Genomic DNA, 21,309 nt, shown 5'->3' with positions numbered 1-21,309 from the left:
CTGCCTTTTCCATTTCCTCCCATGTTGAGGGGCTGGGAGGTGAGGCATGTGGGGTCTCTCCAGGTGGTGGGGGGTGTGAGGGTGAGGTCAGCTTAGAAACACAGGGCCTCCCCCTCCTTTCCCACAGCCTTGGCTCTGTTGACCCCACTGCATGGTGGGCACCCAGCAGGGGCTTAAGCCTCAAGCCCAATGGCTGCTGTTGAGCTGTGGGACGGAGGGGACAGCAGTGCAGAGGCTGAGGGGGCTAGTGAGCAGCGGTGGACATGCGGCTGTCACGAAGGCCTGTTGTGAGGAAGCATCAGGGAGAGGAAAAAGGTGTAGACGCTGGTGAAGTTATGGTAGTGAGGGGGTGTTCCTGAGGGGACTTTGGGGAAGAAAGTGGCTGAGGGACATTAGTAAGGGGAACTTAGTGAGGAGATGTGGGGGCCTTTACTGCGGGGGTGTTGGGGACGTGACTTTGGGAAGAGAGGTTAGTGAGAATGTTCGTGTGGGGTGTCCCTGAGGGCACATGGTGAAATGTGTGAGGGCTGTTAGTGTGGAGATCTGCTGAGGATGCCTTAGTGAGGGACACTGGTGATGGGTGGTTTGTGAGGGATGAATGTGAGAGGGTGTTACTGAGGGGACATTACCGGGAAGCGTTTTTGTGGGGATGTTGGTTTGCAGACTTTGGTGAAGGATGCTCCTGAGAGACAATGTGAGGAGGTGTTGGTGGGGAGGCTTGGCTGAGGAGACATCAGTGTGTGGATGTGGGTGACGCGATAATGGTACAGACAGAGCCGGGTGTTAGTCTGGGGTCACCGGTGAGGAAACTGTTGAAGGAATGTCTATGAGAGATGGAACTGGAAGCATATTCAGTTCAGTTCAGTTCAGTTCAGTTGCTCAGTTGTGTCTGACTCTTAGTGATCCCTATGGACTGCAGCACGCCAAGCTTCCCTGCCCATCACCAACTCCTGGAGCCTGCTCAAACTCATGTCCCTTGAGTCGGTGATGCCATCCAACCATCTCATCCTCTGTTGTACCCTTCTCCTCCTGCCTTCAGTCTTTGCCAGCATCAGGGTCTTTTCTAATGAGTCAATTCTTTGCATCAGGTGGCCAAAGTATTGGAGCTTCAGTTTCAGCATCAGTCCTTCCAATGAATATTCAGGACTGATCTCCTTTAGGATGGACTGGTTGGATCTTCTTGCAGTCCAAGGGACTCTCAAGAGTCTTCTCCAACACCACAGTTCAAAAGCATCAATTCTTTGGCACTCAGATTTCTTTATGGTCCAACTCTCACATTCATAACTACTGGAAAAACCGTAGCTTTGACTAGATGGAACTTTGTTGGCAAAGTGATGTCTCTGCTTTTTAATATGCTGTCTAGGTTGGTTATAGCTTTTCTTCCAAGGAGCAAGTGTCTTTTAATTTCATGGCTGCAATCATCATCTGCAGTGATTTTGGAGCCCCAAAAAAGAAAGTCTGTCACTGTCTCCATTGTTTCCCCATCTATTTGCCATGAAGTGATGGGACCAGATGCCATGATCTTTGTTTTATGAATGTTGAGTTTCAAGCCAGGTTTTTCACTCCCCTCTTTCACTTTCCTCAAGAGGCTCTTCAGTTCCTCCTAGCTTTCTACCATAAGGGTGGTGCCATCTGCTTATCTGAGGTTACTGGTATTTTCCCTGGCTATCTTCATTCCAGCTTGTGCTTCATCCAGTCTGGCATTTTGCATGATGTCCTCTGCATAGAAGCTAAATAAGCAGGGTGACATATACAGCTTTGATGTACTCCTTTCCCAATTTGGAACCAGTCTTGTTCCATGTCCAGTTCTAACTGTTGCTTCTTGACCTGAATACAGATTTCTCAGGAGGCACATCAGGTGGTCTAGTATTCCCATCTCTTGAAGACTTTTCCACAGTTTGTTGTGATCCATACAAAGGGTTTGGCATAGTCAATGAAGTAGAAATAGATGTTTTTCTTTTTGAGAAATTCTCTTGCTTTTTCTATGATCCAACAGATGTTGGCAATTTGATCTCTGGTTCCTCTGCCTTTCTAAATCCAGCTTGAACATCTGGAAGTTCTCGGTTCATGTACTGTTGAAGCCTAGCTTGGAGAATTTTGAGCATTATTACTTTGCTAGCGTGTGAGATGAGTGCTTTTTCCATGATCCAGTGGATGTTGGCAATTTGATCTCTGGTTCCTCTGCCTTTTCTAAAACCAGCTTGAACATCGGAAGTTCATGGTTCACGTATTGCTGAAGCCTGACTTGGAGAATTTTGAGCATTACTTTACTAGGGTGTGAGATGAGTGCAATTATGCGGTAGTTTGAGCATTCTTTGGCATTGCCTTTTTTGGGGATTGGAGTGAAAACTAACTTTTTCCAGTCCTGTGGCCACTGCTGAGTTTTCCAGATTTGCTGGCATATTGAGTGTAGCACTTTCACAGCATCATCATTTAGGATTTGAAATAGCTCAACTGGAATTCCATCTCCTCCACTAGCTTTGTTTGTAGTGATGCTTCTTCCTAAGGCCCACTTGACTTCACATTCCAGGATGTCTGGCTCTAGGTCAGTGATCACACCATAGTGGTTATCGGGGTCATTAAGATCCTTTTCATATAGTTCTTCTGTGTATTCTTGGCACCTCTTCTTAATATCTTCTTCTGTTAGGTCCACATTGTTACTGTTCATTATTGAGTCCATCTTTGCATGAAATATTCCCTTGGTATCTCTAATTATCTTGAAGAGATCTCTAGTCCTTCCCATTCTATTGTTTTCCTTTTCATTCTATTTTTTCAGTGTATTTCTTTACACTGATCACTGAGGAAGGCTTTCTTATCTCTCCTTGCTATTCTTTGGAACTCTGCATTCAAATGCATTTATTTTTCCTTTTCTCCTTTGCCTTTCTTTTCTCTTGGTTTCTTGGCTATTTGTAAGGCCTCCTCAGACAACCTTTTTGCTTTTTTTTTTTTTTCTTGGGGATGGTTTTGATCATGGCCTCCTGTACAGAGTTCCAAACCTTCATCCATAGTTCTTCAGGCACTTGTCTATCACATCTAATCCCTTGCATCTATTTCTCACTTCCACTGTATAATCATAAGGGATTTGATTTAGGGCATACCTGAATGGTCTAGTGGTCTTCCCTACTTTCTTCAATTTAAGTCTGAATTTTGCAATAAGGAGTTCATGATCTGAGCCACAGTCAGCTCCCAGTCTTATTTTTGCTGACTGTATAGAGCTTCCCCAACTTCAGCTGCAGAGAATATAGTCAATCTGATTTCGGTATTGACCATCTGGTGATGTCCATGTGTAGAGTCATCTCTTGTGTTGTTGGAAGAGGGTGCTTGCTATGACCAGTGTGTTCTCTTGGCAAAACCCTATTAGCTTTTGCCCTACTTCATTTTGTACTCCAAGGCCAAATTTGCCTATTATTCCAGGAGTCTCTTGAAGTGTATTAGTGAGATGACATTAGTGAGAAATGGTCGTGAGAGAACATTACTGAAGGGACATTTTTGAGGGAACACTAGGAACTGTTAGTATGGGAAACTAGTGAGGATACTAGTGAAGGGTGTTACTGAGGGGATGTTACTGAGGGACATTAGTGAGGGGACAGTGAGGGGGCGTTACTGAGGGGACATTACTGAGGGGGCGTTACTGAGGGGACGTTAGTGAGGGGTTGTTACTGAGGGGACGTTAGTGAGGGATTGTTACTGAGGGGACGTTAGTGAGGGGGTGTTACTGAGGGGACATTAGTGAGGGGGTGTTACTGAGGGGACATTAGTGAGGGGTTGTTACTGAGGGCATGATGCTGAGGTGACATTTGTGTGGGCATTGCTGAGTGATGACAGGATGTTAGTGAAGGGGACATTCATGTGGGATGTTGGTGTGGGGACATTAGAATGGTGACATTGGTGAGGGTCCTTGGTGAGGGGATGTTTGTGCAGGGCTGTTGCTGAGGGGTGCTGGTGGGGGGGCCTTAGTGGGGTTATTCACGAGGGGTGTCTGTGTGGGGACACCAGTGAGGGGATGTGCCTTCTAGAGACAGGAGTGTGGCTGGTCAGGCCCCTTATGGACACTTTGAGGGCCTAGACTCTCTGGGTCGACTCTGTCCTTCCTGTGGGGAGTGGAGTTGACAGGTGTGACATCCATTCAGGCTGAGGGTCCTCCTCAAACACTATGTTTTGGTCCTGGAATAAGGACGTCATTCCTACGTAGGTGGACCCATAGCCTTGTGCACACTTTTGTCGCCTGGGAGTCACTGGGCTCCCACGAGGACCTGGAGTCCCAGCTCATGGACAGTTCATGCTGGCGATGTCTGCTTGGAGGTTGGAGGCGTGGCTGGCGCCCCTCACTGTCCTGTGGGTCCTGTGGCCACTCTTTGGGCTTCCTTTTGTGACCTTTGCCCCAAGTGAGCCCATTTGGGTTCATCTTTGCTGGGTTTCCTTCACTCGTGTCCACTGCTTTCAGGGGAGAGGATCCACATCGAGTAGGGTTGGGTGGGGGTGAGCAGGCAGAACGGGAGGGCCCTGCAAACCCGGCCTTGCTAGAGGTCTGAGGGTGTCCTGTGTGTATGGAGTGAAGGGCCTTGTAGGAAACCAAAATATCAGCACATGTATGTGGCAGGGAGTGAGTCTGGGGGTCCCCCAAGGGCTGAGAGCTGGGCACGTGGGGCCTCAGAGAACAGCCCTGAGAGGGAGCTCTGCCCTTGGCCTCTGGGGAGGTTGGGGCCCTCAGGGGAGAACCTGGGGGATGCCAGTGTGGCAAGCATGCTGCAGCTCTCCAGGGTGGCCTGCGCCCTGGAAGGAACCTGGCCCCCCACTCACCAGCATCACAGAGAGAGAGAGAGAGTGTGTGTCCTTCCCTCTGCAGAGGGGAGCTGTGCAGGGCCCAGTGGGCAGAACTCTGGAGACCCGGAGGGCGGGACCCCAGCCATCCCCTCCCCTCCACCCTGCCATGACCCTGGAAGTTCATAGGCACCAGCACTGAGCTCTGAGACCTGGGGCTCTCTTCTCTGTCCCCTGCTGGCATTTTGTTGGGTTCTCTAGGGGGAGAGAGGGGCAGAGGAAGGGAAGGTACTTGGTGGGATATCCTGCCCTCTAGCTGCAGGCTGCACAGGCAGATGAGGAGAGGTGGAGTGAATCAGTCTCATGCCCCCTCCCCATGTTCTGAGCTGAACTGTGTCTCCCTTCCTCAAACTCCATGTCCAAGTCCTAGCCCCTACCTCAGAATTTGACCTTATTTGGAAGTAGAGTTATGGCATCTGTTATTAGCTGAGATGAGGTCATCCTGGGTGGAATAGGCCCTAATCCAACATGACTGCGTCTGTGCACGAAAGGGAAACGTGGACACAGGTGGGCTGGGAGAACAAGAGCCTTGGGGGGATGGTGGCCCTGCAGACACCTGGTCAAACATTGGCCTCCAGAGTGTGTTTAAAGACAGACCCCATGTTGAGGCCCTTTGCTAGGCCAGGCCCTGCAGATGATACAGCCTGGGTTTAAGAGGGCACTTCCCAGAGGGTGAACTTAAAAGACCTGGGTGTCTGAACACAAAGTCACCGAGGCTGCCAGAAAAAAACCACCTCTGTCTCATTTCTCCTATCTATATCTATCGTCTATCACTCTGTTAAAATCATCAATATACCCATCAATCAATCAGTCTACCTATCATCTTTTTCTATCACTTATCTATCTATCCTCTGTCTCTATCACCTCTCCATCATCTCTCCACCATCTATCTCTATCCACAAATATCGTCGTGCAAACACCAACAAGTGTCCCTAAAGCACTCTGGCCCTGGTCCGGGGACAGAGCGAGACTTCATCAACCAAGTACATTGTTTTCAGCCCAGAGTCAACTAGAGAGGTGAATTCCATGGCTGAGGCCATCCTGTCCCTTGGGAGTGTGGTGTCTGGAAGGACTTGAACGTTGGGAGTTCAGGGAAGAGAGACACAGTTCAGCCCAGAACACTGAAGGACATGGGGCCAGGCCCAGCAACATCTCAGTGCACAGAACAATCCGGGGTCCCCAGCGATATGATCAGTCCTGGGGGTTACGTGAATCCCTATTGGTACAGTCACTTGGAAACTGGGGAGCAAGAGGGGTCAAAGCCTTTATTGGACTGGGGTGTGTGCACACAGGGAGGTATGGGGCCTGCTATCACAGCTCAGTCTGATGGGGAAGGTGTCCCCTGGAGACCTGAAAGCGGCAGGGGGGCTGTTGGGGCTGGCAGGGAGCTTTTGCGGGGCAGGGGTGGGGGGGAGGATGAGTCTGTGAATGAGGCTGGGCTGAGGGAGGTCCACTGGAGAAGTGCACCCCAGGAAGCCTCTGGGGTCCCGGGAGGGCATAGAGGGCAGGGCCAGGGCAGATGATGAAGAGGGGAGGAGGGCTGGGGTGCCCGGAGCTATGGGATTCCCAGTAGGAGCTGGGTGGGCCGGTGTCCTTCACTCCTGACTTTATACCCATACGTGGAGACTCATTCCTCAGCGGCTGGACCTCTCAGTGGGGTCGGAGTAGCACCATGGACAGGAGGACAGAGCCCGTAGGGCAGGAGTCACGGGGCTGGGGCCCGGGGCCTGGTGGGGGTGCGGGCTGGGGGAGGGGGCGCTAGCAGATCCAGCGGATGAACCTGTCGAAGAAGCCGGGCTGGGCCAGGCTGTCGTAGTCTTTCTCGCGGAAGACGGCGGCCGGGTCGCCCAGGCTGATCTTGGAGAGCACATCCGTGTCCACGTCGCTACCCACGGCCACCACGGTGGGCACCACGTTCTGCTTGCGCATGGAGTGTACCGCCTCATCCAGGCTGTCGTTGCCTGTGACGCCGTCGGTGAGGAACACGAAGGACAGCTCCGCGTGGCGGCGTGCCCCGGCCCGAGCGCCCTGCACCACCTGATTGATGGCCTGCACGATGCCCGTGCCCACGTGAGAGAAGGAGTTGAGGTAGCGCGCGCTCGCCAGCGCCTCCTGAATGACGGTCAGGTTGGAGGTCAGCGGGAAGGCCACTTGCTGCTCACGCGGGCCCCCGAACTGCAGCAATGCCACACGCGCGTTGAGCGGGTCGTCGTCCCTGCGCGCCAGGGTCAGCCGTCGGGATACCTCCTCCACGAAGCGCCGCACCTTGTGGAAGTTCTGCTCGCCCAGCCGCTCAGAGCCGTCCAGCAAGAAGACGATGTCCACCGGGCGCTGTGTGCACTGGGCCACGTACAGCTCTAGGAGCGAGAAGGGGTGGTGCGCGGGCGACCCACGTGAGGCCCGGCGGCCCGGCCCCTGGAGCGCCCGCCGGGCCACGCCCCGCGCTGGCCTCTTTACACTCACCCCGCCCACAGGAGCACTGAGACGCTGGAGCTTCCCCCAAGGCCACTCCGGTAGGGAACTCCCCCACCTGACAGCGCCCAGGACGCTGGTGCAGACTCCCACCGTCTCCCTGAGACGGACACCATCTCTTTTGGTTGTGCTGCCACCAGGAAATGTCCCCAACCCCGAGACTGAGGGGCCCCTTTTCACTCTACCAGCACCATCTCTGCCCAGCAGCCTCCAGGCCCTCATGGGAAGGGGTCCATAAAGCCCCCTTTTTTGACCCAAGAATTGAATACGCCCCCAAAGGATCACAGTCCATGGGAAATGAGGGTGTGACTGTGTAAAAACATCTCAAGAAGATCCTCAGACTCAACGACCTGCCTCTGGCCAGATTTCTCCAGGCTTGGGAATGTTAGAGAGAGGGGCCCGTCAACTAGATGAGGCTTTGATAGGCCAGCGGGCATAGGTGTGGCCAGGACACCCTTGCCCTCATCTGGGCAGTCACCAGCCTGGACATGCTGGACAGTGTGCGGGCAAGATTGCTGCCAGGCTGAGGCTAGACCTAGGGGCCATGCCACTACACAGGCTGAAAACCCGCTCCACACACCGGAGGGACCACAGGCTCGGTCCCCATCCATATGCCAGGGATGTGCAGCCAAGCCCCTCCCCTAGCCACTGCTGAGATCGCAACTCTAACCACCCTGGGGGCTCAGCGTGGACCAGGCTGGTCCTTCCCACCTGGGTCTAGCTCCTCAGCCCTTGGTCACCCCTCCTGACCTGGGCAGAAAAGGACTCTGGTCATAGCCCAGGTGTGCTGACCCAGGGCTGGGCACACAGGGGTGCCTGACCCTTGGCAGCAACCATGAGGGGGAAGTCCTGTTTGGGTCCTGTAGGCACCAGGTGACCCCCACCCCCCTGTGCCACATGGGTCACCCTCAAGATCCGGTGAGCAACCAATTCACCCCAGCAAGCCGCTGACCACAGCACACACTCAGGTACCTTGCTTTTCAGCTTTTATAGAATGTCTGAGATGATCTCACAGCACCTGAAGGACACGCTTGGGTGTGTCCTTGGAGTGCTGCTCCCGGCAGAGGAGCGAGGGTTTCAGATTTTTTTTTTTTCTTTTTTTTAAGGAGCTTATTAATGATGCAGCTTATCTTGGTGGTGGTGCAGATGAAGAGCAGCTTCGAGGTGGACTGAAACTGCCCAGCAAGCTCCCTCTGTGTCCCTGGCAGGCAGTCTGAGATGTAGGGACTGGTGGTGTGGGCAGGGGCTCCATGTCTCAGCCAGGGGACAAGAGGACTGCACAGGGGCCCTGGGCACAGGCCAGCGGTGGAGTCGGGAGCTGGGTCGTCTGTGAGGCTCTGCTGGTCTCTCTTTCTTTCTGGCCAGATAATGGCCCCTGAGAGATCCTAATCCTGGATTCTGTGACTGTGACCTTATATGGCAAAAAGGACTTTGCAGATGGAATTCAATGAACAATTCCCTTGAAATGGGGGGGACTATCCTGGGTTATCTAGCCCTAAGTGCGACCACAAGAGTCCTTGTAGGAGGAGGCAGAGGGGAAGGGGACAAGTCTCATGACCACAGAGGCAGAGAGGGGAACTGGAGAGGCAGGAAGGACCTTCTCTTAGAGGCCCAGGGGGTAGTGGCCCAGGACACCTTGACTTTGGACTTCTGCCTCCAGACTGAGAGAACAGCTTCTTGCTGTCTCAAGCCTGGCAGTGTAAGGCAGGCAGCCCCCGGGAGCTCATGCAGCCAGGTGGGGCTGCACCCTGCGGCTTTAGCACAGCGCCAGCGCGGTCTCAGGGTCCCCCACGATGTCCCTGTGCACCAGTTTAAAGGTGTCAATGAACAGGTCCATCCAGTCCTGCCGCTCGTTTCCTGTGGCGAACTTGGCCCGCTCCGCAGTGTAGACCAGCACAGCCACCAGCTTGGAGTAGGCAGCTGGGTCCTGTGTGAGCTCCGTGGCGTTTAGCAACTGTTGGATCAGGGGGATGGTCCTGGGGAAGGAGACATCCGGGCCCTCTTCCGTGCGGAGGAAGGTGACCGGGGGCTCGCCGCCAGGCCACGGTCCATCTGCGGGGGATTCCAGAGAGGCCTTTCAGGGATGTGGTGGGTATGAGCACGCCTCCGGCCGCTTCTCTCCTCAGAGACGAGGAGGGGCCAAAGGCGCAGCCAGGGGTTAGATGAGGAGCCAGGGAGGCTGCACTGTTGGCCCTGAGGGCCAAGGCCAAGTAAGTGGGGCTTCAGGGAGCCCCGAGGAGATGGAGCAAGAGCTCGAGAACCGCTAGACTCTGAGCACAGATGGCTTCTGAAATGGACCCGGCCTGGTGGCTGCTGACAACTCAGGGCCCTGCCCTGGGAGGGCCTCAGCACTGCCAGGAGAATTTCCTGCCTGTTTCAGCCCCACCTGGTGCTAAGCAGGTGACCCCTGAAGCCCCTCTGGAGCAACTTCTTTAGACAAATCTGCCTCGCCTTTTAGATGTAAATCTCTAGGCCCAGAGCCATCTCCGAGGACCAAGGAATAATCTCTCGGAGAGCCTCTCGCTCTCTACCCACCCTGTCCCTGGGGAGGTCAGGGCCTACCCGCTGGGTCCAATGGGCCCAACGCCTCCTGTCCTTGGGGCTGCCTCCGCATGTCCAGTTAGCTTGTCCAGGTGGCCTGGCCCATGGCCCCACCCCTGCCCTGCGCCCTTCCTTCGGGCCCCAGTGTTCCAGAGCCCTGGCCTTGGTGTGGGGAGCAGGGCTCAGGCCTCCTGGCTCTCCTCCCTCCTACAGCAGCTGTCATGGAGGAAAACCTGCCTTTGCTGCCTTTGACTGGTGTCCAGCGTTGTTTCTCTTTGACGGCGGCTTCATGGTTCCACCCCAGCTGAGTTGCCACCCAGCTCAATCCAAGCCCAGATGTGGCTGAGTCTCTGGGTGGACAGGGCCACTTGGCCCAGAAGGTCCAGGCTTCACTAGAGCAGGCAGCATCCCCCTGCGCCTTGTCTGCTCAGCCCTCAGCATGCTGGACGGATTCCACTCGTGTCAAGGAGCACATTCTGTAGTTACATCTGGTCTCTTCCTCTCTGGGCACAGTGTCTAATTTACTTGGAAATTTCAAATCATTTTAAAGGAAATGAGGGACTTCCCTGGTGGTGGCTAAGATGTCACAGTCCCAATGCAAGGGGCCCAGATTCAATCCCTGGTCAGGGAACTAGATCACACATGCATAATGAAGAGTTCAAACGCTGTAACAAAGACCTAGCATGCCACAACTAAGACCCAATGCAGCCAAATAAATATTTAAAAAAAAAAAGAGGACAAGGTGGAAATTAAAAAAAAAAAAAAAAAGGAGAATGAGGGTGTGAGTTTAGTGAAAGGAAGAGTTAGGAGAAGGGAGAAGGGGTCTCTCAGGGGTCTGTTCCCTTTCACTCTCAGGTCCTGGAGGCCCAGGAGAAGTGAGATCACCAAGCTGGGGACCAGCATCACTCTAATATCAAAACCAAAGACATCACAAGAAAGGTCACACAGCTCTGTTCATCTCTCACGAACACAGATGCAAAGATCCTCAACAAAATACTAGCAACTGAATCCAACAGTCTGTATCTATGTGTGTTCAGTTGTTCAGTCATGTCGAACTCTTTGCGACTCTGTGGATTGTAGCCTGCCAGGCTCCTCTGTCTATGGGATTTTTTTCAGGCAAGAATACTGGAGTGGGTTGCCATGCCCTCCTCCAGGGGATCTTCCCAACCCAGGGATCGAACCTGTGTCTCCTGTATTGGAAGTGGATTCTTTACCCGCTGAGCCACCAGGGAAGCCCAACAGTGTGTGTGTGTGTGTGTGTGTGTGTGTGTGTGTGTATACACACATATATACATACACATGTATATATATTACACACCATGACAAAGTAGGATCTATGTCAGGTCTGTAAGGTTGGGTCAGCATTCAAAATCCAAAGACTCTACCTCATGATGTTGACAAGCTAAAGAAAAAACACCACCCAATCATATCATAGGTGCAGAAAAAGCATCTGACAAAATCCCACACATGTTCATGACAGACTCTCAGTAACTAGGAACGAGGGGACCAGCCTCAGCTTGTGAGAAGTAGCTACAGAGACCCTCAGCCGACTGCCCATGGTGAGAGACTCGACACTTCCCCAGCAAGATGACTGCTGGGCCCTGGCACCAGGGCTGGGTTCAGGTTTCTGCCCTCAAGCAGCCACCTGACCACAGGGCTCCTACCCTGAGAGGACTTGGGCGTTCTGAGGGCAGCAGGGGCACAGACCATGGGTTGTTTGGGTCTCTGTGGGGACACCAGCCCCTTTAGCCCCAGAGGAAATGGGGATTGGTGCTACTGGGTCAGCCTCTGGGGGTTGGGTGACCCTGGGCACCACACACCACTGTCTCCAGCTGACTCTGGGGCGCCCCCACTGCTCGCCATCGGCCATGGCGTGGTCACTGGTACAACCTCAGGAGCACTTCTTTGGAAGTTCTCTGTCAGAGTAAGAGTAGGGACCCTTGTCCCCAAGTCAACACATTCCCTCTCCTCAGGCTGCCTTGGAGCCTTTGAACCTACCCAGGGGTCCATCTGACGCCTGGAAGGAGCCCCAGCGCCAACTTCATGGCAGACATGGATGTGGATGCACGACCCATGTTCCCGTCAACATTGGACCTGCCAGCAGCCCAGCCCAACCTGGCCCCTGCCCGCTGTGGCAGCCCCTACCTCCCAGAGTCAGCCCCGGAGGACCCACTTCCAGGACAGGCCCAGCACCCACAACTTAGCGCAAGGATCCAGCTGGCTCTACGACCTGGCTGGCAAGGGCAGGGCGAGCCGTGGGGGCTCAGCTCCTGGTGTCCCTGGGCACCTCCATGGCCCAGTCACTGCAGCAGAGCCCTGCAGGCAGCAGCTCGATGCCCAGTGGGGCTGGACGATGCCATCCTGCCTGAGGGACTCCTTGGAGCAGCCTCTGTGGGTCCCCAGCCTCCCACACTAGTGCCAGCACGTAGGGCGGGGGGCATGGCCCCGTAAACGTCTGCTTCCGGACAGAAGATCAGACCGGAGATGCTGGGCAGCAGCAGCATGGGGCTGTCAGGGGAGAGGCCCCTCTGCCTCGCCCAGCCACCCCTGGGCTGTGAATGTGTTCACCTCCTGGAGGGTTTAAGACCAGTTATTTCATGTATGGATCCAGGGCTTCAACCCCAGGCAACTCTGGGGTTTCTGTCCCTCTAGGCACCTGTGTGTTTGAGACCAGTAGCTGGAGAGCCCGGCGCAGTGCCCAGTGGGCAGCTCCCCTTCCTCACATGCATGAGGTGGGGGGTGGCTGAGCACCCCCAGCCCTCTCCTCAGAAATGCTGGGATCCTGGAGGCTGGGCCACCACAGGTCTGGAACCTGAGGCTTCTCCTGGGGGTGGCCGCACCAGCATTTCCTGAGGTCCCTGCACAGCCCTCTCTACGGCCCTGGCTGCCGACTTGTTTGGGGGTCAGTGGCGCCTGCGTTACCTGTTTGGCAGGGAAGATCCGGGCACACAATCTGGGGATCTAGGAGAGAGGAAAAGAGGCGGGGGTCCTGGTGACTCCTTCAGGTCCTACGGGGCCAGGAGCCCCTCCTCTCTCCCCGCCTACACCCCCCCCCGCCCCACCCCCGCTCCTTCCCCGCGCAGCCCCACCTCTCCCTGCACCGCCCCATCCCTCCCCTCCCCCCGCCCTCCCCCCCACCCCTCTCGGCCCCGCCCCCCCGCCCCCGCCAGGACTCACCCGGGCACAGCACGTCCTCCATGTCGTCGATGAACTTCTCGGCCACCAGGTCGGAGAAGAGTGTCATGTTGCGCACCTGCTGCGGCTTGTCGCAGGCAATGGAGTACAGGTTCTCGCTCTCGTGCTTCTCGTGGAACATGTCCCCGATGCCGATGGCCGTCACCGTCACTTCGTGGTTGCACAGCGCCCGCAGGTTGAGGTCGTCGTCCCGGGGGTCGTGGCGGCCGTCTGTGATGACCACCGCGAACACGCGGGTCTTCTGGCGCCGGCTCTCCTTGATGAGCTTGTTGTAGGCGAACTTGAGGGCCGAGGGCGTCCAGGTGCCACCAGCAATCCACTCAAGGTTCTTGACGGCCTCTTTGAAGCTGGACAGCGAGTCGATGCGCTCGTCGTCCAGCTGGATGGCTTCGAAGGTGCCCTCGTGGCTGTACTGCACGACGCCCACGCGGGTCCCTGCAGCGGGCGCGGGCATGAGGTCAGCCTTGGCAGAGCTACGGCCCCTCCGAGACCCCTCCCGTGGGCTTCCGTCTGGATCCCAGGTGCCCTGCGCGCCGGCCCCTCTCTGCTCAAGACTGCGCCCGGCGCTCCCGTACCCCACCCCACTGCGGTGCAGCTGACCCGTCTCCGACTTGGGGTCCTTGGCGATGGCTCCCAGCCTGTTGACCACGTTGATGACGAAGTTCTTCTCCAGGGTGAAGTTGGTGTAGCCGATGCTCTCAGAGCTGTCGATGACGAACACCACATCCAAGGCGCCACAGCGCTTCTCACAGTCTGCCGGGGCCGGGAGAGTGGTGGGGTCAGCGGGAACCGGGCAGGAGGGCGGAGCCGGGCGACCGAGGGGCGGGAGGGTCGCCGCGCTGACCCCGGGCCCATGGAGACACCCTTAGACGCCAGGGGCGTGCACCCAAGTGCACCATGGGAAACAGTGAACGCAACCCGGAGGGCAGGACTAGGGCAGGTGACCTTGACCCCTGGACAGGAGCCCCAAGGGAGACAAGTGCTCCGATGTAGCTGCGTGGGGGCCGCGACTCACCACAGCACCCGCAGGTCTCCCGCACGTAGGTCATGACGTCGCATTCCTGGAACACAGCCGGGTGGGCGGGCAGAGCGTGAACCATGGGGAGGGACCAGAAGTGCTTCCTGGGAGCCTGCCGACCCTGTCCACCTCCTGCCCTGAGCTCACCCCCGACCTGTCTGTCCCTGCTGCCCTTTCTTAGGATTTTAAGACGCAGGAGGCCCCTGAGTCCAACCCAACTGATACCTACCGTGAGGCCGGGGTCTCCTGGGGGGCCAGGCTCTCCCTGGAGAAGGAAGGGTGACCGTGAGAGGTGACATTCCTCACGGCCAATGCTGCGAGGGCTGCGGACCACGTGGTTTGGGTGCCTGTTGGTCAGGCTGACCCAGGGGCTGGGCCTCAAGGCCAAAGGCATGGCGACTGACCTACCTCAGGTCCTGGGGCTCCTCTCTGCCCTCGTGGGCCAGGCTCACCAGGGGGACCAGGATCTGCCTGAGAAGGAAAAGGGCAGGTGGGCTCTGGCAATGCCTTGGGTGGTCCCCGCACAAGGCTCTGCCCTGGCATGGAGGTACTCACAGGCTCTCCCTTCTGGCCTTTCCTCCCAGGTTCTCCTTTGGAGCCAAAGTCACCTCTGCCCCCCTGTGACACAGGACACCCTTGTTAATAGCGCAGAGAGCTCTGTGGCCCAGCAGTGCTTCCCTGCCCCAGCCTCAGCAGACCTGCCGGCTTTTTCAGGAGGAACCCGTACTCAGCAGTGCTGGCAGAGATGCAACCCCGCACAGATTCAGGGCATAGCCAGCTCCCACCCCCAGAGCTCAGCTGAGGCCAGGCGCACAGACGGCCCCATGCACCACAGTACGTACCTCGGGGCCGGGGGGGCCTGGCTCACCCTTGTCTCCCTGGGAAGCAAGCACAGGGATCACTCAGCAAGGGCCAAGGGCTGGCAGGCCCTGCAGCCCCATCCCAGCCCTCACGGTGAGCCACGCAGGCTGTGGGAGAAGGTCTGAGGTTCCAGGAGGCCTGCCTCTTGCTGGCGCCCCGGGCCCTTCTCCAATCACCCTGGGCCTAGCAGGAACTAGCAAGAACCTTCCCTGGTCATGGCCCTCCCCCAGTACCTGTCCCACGCCAGGTGCCAGGACTTACAGGTGCTCCTCGGGGTCCAGGATAGCTGAATCCAGGCCTGCCAGGGTCTCCCTGGGGGACACAGGAGGCCAGTCAGGGCAGGTCCAGTGGAAAAATGTGGAGACTAAGCCAGCTGGCCTGGACTGGGGCAGGTGGGGAGGGGCCTCATGGGCAGGGAGCGCTTTGGGAAGACATACTACCCCCAAGGGTGAGAAAATGGGGGAGGTGGGGGGGTTGCTGCTCAGCCCCTGATGTCCTCCCACACCAAGGGGGCTGAGCGGGCAGATTCCTGGAAGACTTGGTCAGGCTCCCAGCCCCATCCTGGAGGGTGGGGAGGGGGCATACCTTGGGGCCAGGCTGTCCCGAATCTCCGCGGGGACCAGCATCACCAGGGTCTCCCCGAGATCCCTGAGAACAGAAAGGAGGCAAGGAGTCGGCACAGAGGGGGACTGACGTCATCCTGCTCTGACCCCCAGGTGACACTGTTGCCCCATGGGGCTGGGCATCCTGAAGGTCTCTACTCTCCATGAGCCACGTCCAGCTCCCAGGCCCCACACCGCCTCCCATCTGATAAAGCTGGACCCCTCAGGGCAGGATGAGGGTGTGAGATGCCCCCTGTCCCGCTGCCCAGGTTTTTGGGGACAGTGTCCTTCCTGCCCAAGGACAGAAGACCCAAGTGGACTGCAGGGTGGGGAAGGGGGACAATGAGGTCAAAAGACAGCAAGGGGCCTGGGTCCCAGAGCCACGGGCCCTCCTCGGCGTTCTGCTATTGACCTGTTTCCCAGGCTCTCCGACAGTCCCCTGGGGACCTCTGGGTCCAGGCAAACCACGATCTCCCTGGAAGGAAGAGGGATGAAGCGCTTGAGACTCACTGTGGACGTGAGCAAGGTGGGGCTGTGCTGCCCTCCGAGAGGCCCTCAGCCCTGACCACAGTGGCCCCCGGGCTGAGTCTGAAGGTGGAGGGCAGGAGAAGGCAGGGGCTCCTGGTGCAGCCCCTCCAGCAGGAGGGCACGTGGCCCCTGTGACCACCCAGCCATGACCACTTGCCTTGGCTCCTTTGTTGCCAACCTCTCCAGCCAGGCCCCGGGGCCCCTCAGGACCAGGGTCCCCCTGTGAGAAGAAAGGCCAGGTTAGTTTGGTTTGCATGTGAGGGAGGTGGGAGAGGGGATCACTAACTCCCTGGAGGAGGAGGCCGCACACTGTGGAGGGTGACGCTGGAACAGCAGGCCTGTCCACTCAGCCTCATTGCAGCCTGGGCAGGCAGGGGCCACCACTCATGTCCAGAGGAGGAAGCCCTCCTTGGAGCCCTTCACTCACATTTCACAGGGAGCTGGCCACCTTCGGCTTTCATCACAAGACCTCCTGTGCCAACTACAGGAACACATGTGTGCTGGGGAGGGGAGGGGAGGCCGGGGGTGGAGCAGAATGCAGCTTGCTCAACTGTGCATGGTGTGCATGGAATTGGCCCTGCCCAGGCCCCTCAGCAGGGAGTGCCTCTTGCTCTCCCAGACCCTGCAGGAAGCACCCCTTGACGGTCAGGCCCTGGGGGTTGCCTTCGTTGTCTGAGGTGGACTGTGGAGGGGGTGTTGGTCATCCCTTGTTACAGGGGCCCCGTTGGCCCCTCAACCCAGTGAGACCCCAGTGCAGACACAGACACGGCCGACAATGCCCCAGGCTCCCCTAACGCAGACACTCACCTTCTCACCCTTGGGGCCGTCACTGCCTGGGCCGCCTTTGGTTCCAGGGTCTCCCCTGCGCCCCTGCAGAAAACAGGCTTGTGGAAAGGGGGGTCCTGATGGTGGGGGCCACACTGGAACCCTACTCTCTGTTCTCGCCATGAGGACTTTGGCGGTGGGGCCTGGGACCCCCTTCAGAGTGCTTCAGCCTAGACTGTGTCTTCTGATGGGCCAGTTTGTCCCAGCCGAGGGTCTGGGAATGATGCGGGCTGGGGGTTCAGGTGACATGACTGACACCAGCTTGGACCAGCTCTCTGCGTGGTCACTTAGGTCCCTGCTGGATTAGGCCAGGCCTCAGGCTGCGACCTCTCTGAGGGTCAGCCCGGAGATCAGCCCTGTGTGTCTCTGGGTCTAGGTTTAGCCCTCAGGGGAGTCCTGCTAGGGGGGTGAGATGGGGACACGGGGCCACTTCACAGGCACCAAGTGTCTGGCAGGGGCGTGGTTGGGCCCTGCAGGCCACTCTTTGGTGGCCCTGCTTGGTGTCTGCAGCATGGGGACAAGGGGCACATTTAGAGATGCCAGAGGATGTTGGGCTCAGAGACGCCCAGAGCAGGGAGTGTGCTGGGGTGGCTCAGCAGGAGGGAGGGGCCAGGGGGACGGGCACCCCGGGGCTGGGCGGATGTGAACTCACAGGCTCGCCTTTGGGTCCTCGGGGCCCAGGCCCGCCCTTGGCTCCTTTCAGGCCAGGACTTCCTGGGGCTCCGTTGTTGCCTTGATAGCCCTGTGGGGAGGAGATAACTCAGTTACAGTGATGGCCTGGTTACACGTGTGAGTGGCCAAGGGCAGGGCCCAGCCCCAAGTGGACTCACGCCCGCTGCCTCCAGAGGGACCACGTTTGCCTCAGGTGCAGTATACCCCGGTCACCTGGCAGCAGGGCCAGAGAGATGGGGTGGGGGGTGCTCAGGGTCCAGGCTGGCCTGCATGACCACCTCCCTCCCTTCCTCACTGCCCCTTCCCCGCATGGGGTAGCACAGGCCTCAGCGCAGGGCCTCCGGGAACACTTGCCTTGCTTCCTTTTGCCCCATTCTCCCCGGGGGGGCCTCTGCGTCCTGGGCGGCCAGGGTCCCCCTGGAAGTGTTTGGAGAAATCAAGAAATCAGCCTCTTGTTCCTCAGACCCAGGAGCAGGACAGGACCCCGGTGGGGCTGGGGGCTTGCGATTCTCCTCCTGTGTCCATGGAGCAAGCCCTGCCTCCGTGTGGGCACCCCATGACCCCCATGTGTGGGCACCCCACAGCCCCCATGTGTGGCCACCCCACGACCCCCATGTGTAGGCACCCCATGACCCCCATGTTTGGGCACCTCATGGCCCCCACTGTGGGTACCACACGACCCCCATGTGTGGGCACCCCATGGCCCCCGGCCTGGTTTTCAGGGACAGCGCCTCTTGGGCATCTAGGCCGGGTGCTGTGGGCAGGGAGAAGGCCCTGGAAGGGTGGTGGCCCCATCTGCTCTGGCCCGCCCGCGCCATGGCCAGGCGGTCTACCTTTGAGCCTTGGTCTCCTCGTTCCCCAGGGCTGCCGGCTTCCCCCACGTAGCCATCAGGGCCCTGAGAGAAGGGAGAGGGTTGTGTTGGGCTCCTGCCCGGGGCCATGCTTGAATTTTCTCTGTGAGCTCAGGGCCAGTTGACCAGGGGAAGGGTGACCAGCACCCCATCTCTGGACTGGATGCCGGGACCCCTTGGGCCTGGGTGGGCCAATCAGACAAGCTGCTAACCTGGGGGGACGTGCCCTGGGACTGTAGAGCAGTTCCCCTCCATCTGACTCAAGAGCCCTGAGGTCACTTGTCACGTTGTGACCCCAACACCGGCTGAACTCTGGCAGGGGTCCAGGACAGGTGGTTGGGGAGGAGCTCCGCTATGGCCCCTGCCACCTGGCTTCCTGCTACAGCTGGTGGACTGACCCCTGCCTGGTGCCCAGCATCTCCCAGAGCCACCAGGCTGCACTTACCCGATCCCCGGTGTCTCCCTTGCAGCCAGGAGGTCCAATGCGCCCCAGCTTGCCCTGAAGGAGAAGAGGGGAGCAGAAGACGCATCAGGGCTGGATTTGGGGACACGAGCCCTGATGACAGGGGTCAGAGGTGCCAGGTCTGGGTACACTGGGCACCCCTTGTGGGACATCTGTGTGAATGGCTGTCAGGGTGGCACTTCTGTGAAGGTGGGATGGCATCCCTGGGGTGTGGCCGGGAGCGTGTGGGTCTGTGGTGTCTCCTCCACATGTGTGCATGTGTGCATACATGCATGGTCTCCTGCGACACTTGTGAGTGTGCACCCGTGCAGGTCTGTGAACCCCCAGCCAGGCCAGACATAAGGTCTGCAGGCCAGGCTGGGAGACTTCTGCCTGGCCAGTACCTGCTTTTCTGCAGCAAATGTCCACTCCCCTCATGCGGGTCCCCATCTGTCCTGTGTCCATTGAGGAGGCATGACCAGGGGCTGCCCAAGCCACAGGTGTGGGCAGTGGGCGGATGGGCCCAGAAGCCCACCCCCTGAAGGACCTGAGAGTCTGAAAGGGCTCATGCTCATTCCGTGGGCACTGCTGCCCCGCCCAGGGACGGTGTACTCACCTTCTGCCCATCTGTCCCGTTCTTGCCCGCCAGGCCCGGGGCACCCTGGAGGAGAGGGGAGGAGGGACCCCATTAGCTCCCTGGTACTTCCTTCAGAGCTGTGGGAAGGTGGGCACCCTGCCCTTGCCCGCCGCTCTGCTCACCTTCCGCCCGTCGGCTCCAAACTCGCCCTGTGCAGGAGGAAAGAGGCCAGTTAGTGCTGATCTCCCGCATCACAGACACCACTGCCTCCGGGCGGAGTCTGCCTCAGACCAAGGGCCAGAGAGGCCCCAGAGGTCATGACTGGCATGACGCGGGGTCTCGTGTCCCAGCAAGGACCCTGGGCTCGCTGAAGGATGCAGCTGAGGGGGTTGGGCTGGGTGATGCCCAGATGCTCAGATGCCCAGAGTGGAATCTCACCTTCTCGCCTTTGAAACCAGGAACACCCTGAGGTCAGAAAAAAAGAAAAGAAGCATTACCACGGGTGGGCAGGGTGCTGGGACCCACCCACCAGGTCCAGGGAAGAGAACGGGGTGTGTCGGCAGGCTCTGGTGGAGAGATGCCACCAGGGATGATGCGACGCCGGAAATACCAAGGCACTTCGCTTCCGTGGGTCAGGGGCGGGGTGATGGACTGCGCCGGGCACAGCCTGACCCCGTGGCTGGCCCCTCCTGGAGGCAGGAAGCCCTTGGCTTGTCCCCATGTCCCCACCCCCCAGGCAGGGTCAGCAGCAACTTACCTTGGGTCCAGGGAATCCAATGGGGCCTTCGATGCCTGGATCTCCCTGTGGAAGAACAGAGGGTGGTGGATGCAACCCCAGCCGTGGGGACAGGGGCCTCTGGATGGGCCGGGGTGGGGAGGGCACTCACCTGTCGCCCCTTCTGTCCAGGCTCTCCAGGCTCACCCATGTTGCCCTTGGCGCCCTGAAAGCAGATGACAGAGAAAGGAATAAGGGAGGCATTGGGCCAGGAGAGCTCCTGGGAGGTGGTAAGACTGTGGTTCTGGGGTTGGGTGGCCAGGTGACAATTACAGCACCACCTTGGGACCCCTAGAATCCTGGACCCTGTCAGAACAGGCCTATCTGACCTGTTCCCTTGAGCTCTGACCGTCAGCTCTCTGAGAAGCCGCCCTGCGGTGGGGCTGGAGCGGCCCTGGGGTGGGGGTGCCCACACAGATCTACAGGACTCCAATTCTGCACCTGGCTGCTCCTGCCCGTATCTCATGCCATGATGTCAATTCCTCTGAATCCTGTGGGGGCAGCTAAATAACACCTCAAGACAGGCCGGCTCCTCAGAATTCAAGGTTTAACAGTACAGTGTGGGACTGTATTAAGTAAATGCATCTACTTATTAAGATGCTTCCAGTTTCAGGGCAAAGATGGGCAGAAGTGAGAGGAGGTCAGAGAAGGGAGGAGTAAGGAGCAGAAGGTCTTGGGGATCCAGGAAGAGGGAGACCACAGACAGGAACTAGTGGGTGGGCAGAGGCTTCTGAACATCTGTGCCCCGTTTTGGGGTTCTTTCTGCCCCCACACTAACCACAGTGATCTCCGCAGCAGCTTCCAGAGATGCCCCCTCCCCACCAAGGACCAGAGTCACAGCCCTGCCATGGGTGGCCAAAGCTGCCTCTGGTGGAAAATTCACCCCTGGATCTAGGACTGGAGTCACCAGGGAGGCAGCGAGAACATGTGACCAGTGGCCTGGCAGACAAGCACCTAGATACCTCACTGAATTTGGAAAGAAGCAGCTTTCTGACATGAATCACTGGCGTTTCTTATACTCGGGTAGTAATTTTGGAAGAATTTCATTTTATACACCTCTGCTGTTATGAAAATGCAGGGCCAACCTGACCTCTTAAAAACCACTTATTTAATAAACGACAAGCATGGG

General features: G+C 57.8%; 1 protein-coding gene across 3 annotated transcripts in view; it reads right to left on the bottom strand.

Annotated features, from left to right (window-relative positions):
• Positions 1-6,067: 6,067 nt before the first annotated feature.
• COL6A2 (collagen type VI alpha 2 chain) overlaps positions 6,068-21,309 on the bottom strand; it is a 39,791-nt gene continuing 24,549 nt past the window's right edge. Inside the window, exons 6-28 of one of the 3 annotated variants that reach the window (XM_027548155.1) lie at positions 20,293-20,346; positions 20,163-20,207; positions 19,844-19,870; positions 19,588-19,614; positions 19,445-19,489; positions 18,832-18,885; positions 18,369-18,431; positions 17,890-17,952; positions 17,516-17,605; positions 16,846-16,908; positions 16,196-16,258; positions 15,923-15,985; positions 15,494-15,556; positions 15,170-15,220; positions 14,890-14,925; positions 14,603-14,665; positions 14,456-14,518; positions 14,277-14,312; positions 14,045-14,090; positions 13,630-13,782; positions 13,012-13,464; positions 12,757-12,795; positions 6,068-7,178 (exon numbers count right to left, since the gene is read on the bottom strand). In XM_027548155.1, the coding sequence (XP_027403956.1) occupies positions 6,580-7,178; positions 12,757-12,795; positions 13,012-13,464; positions 13,630-13,782; positions 14,045-14,090; positions 14,277-14,312; positions 14,456-14,518; positions 14,603-14,665; positions 14,890-14,925; positions 15,170-15,220; positions 15,494-15,556; positions 15,923-15,985; positions 16,196-16,258; positions 16,846-16,908; positions 17,516-17,605; positions 17,890-17,952; positions 18,369-18,431; positions 18,832-18,885; positions 19,445-19,489; positions 19,588-19,614; positions 19,844-19,870; positions 20,163-20,207; positions 20,293-20,346 (2,259 nt within the window). In that variant the 3' untranslated portion in view covers positions 6,068-6,579. Of the gene's footprint in view, positions 7,179-8,262; positions 9,346-10,092; positions 10,359-12,756; positions 12,796-13,011; positions 13,465-13,629; positions 13,783-14,044; positions 14,091-14,276; positions 14,313-14,455; positions 14,519-14,602; positions 14,666-14,889; positions 14,926-15,169; positions 15,221-15,493; positions 15,557-15,922; positions 15,986-16,195; positions 16,259-16,845; positions 16,909-17,515; positions 17,606-17,889; positions 17,953-18,368; positions 18,432-18,831; positions 18,886-19,444; positions 19,490-19,587; positions 19,615-19,843; positions 19,871-20,162; positions 20,208-20,292; positions 20,347-21,309 lie in introns of those variants that run through there. The other 2 variants (XM_027548164.1, XM_027548174.1) reach the window with 2 other exon arrangements.

The sequence above is a fragment of the Bos indicus x Bos taurus genome, chromosome 1, assembly GCF_003369695.1.
Source record: "Bos indicus x Bos taurus breed Angus x Brahman F1 hybrid chromosome 1, Bos_hybrid_MaternalHap_v2.0, whole genome shotgun sequence".
NCBI classification, from domain to species: Eukaryota; Metazoa; Chordata; class Mammalia; order Artiodactyla; family Bovidae; genus Bos; species Bos indicus x Bos taurus.
The sequence above is the reverse complement of the archived record's forward strand: the minus strand, read 5'-3'. Positions and strand labels throughout refer to the sequence as shown.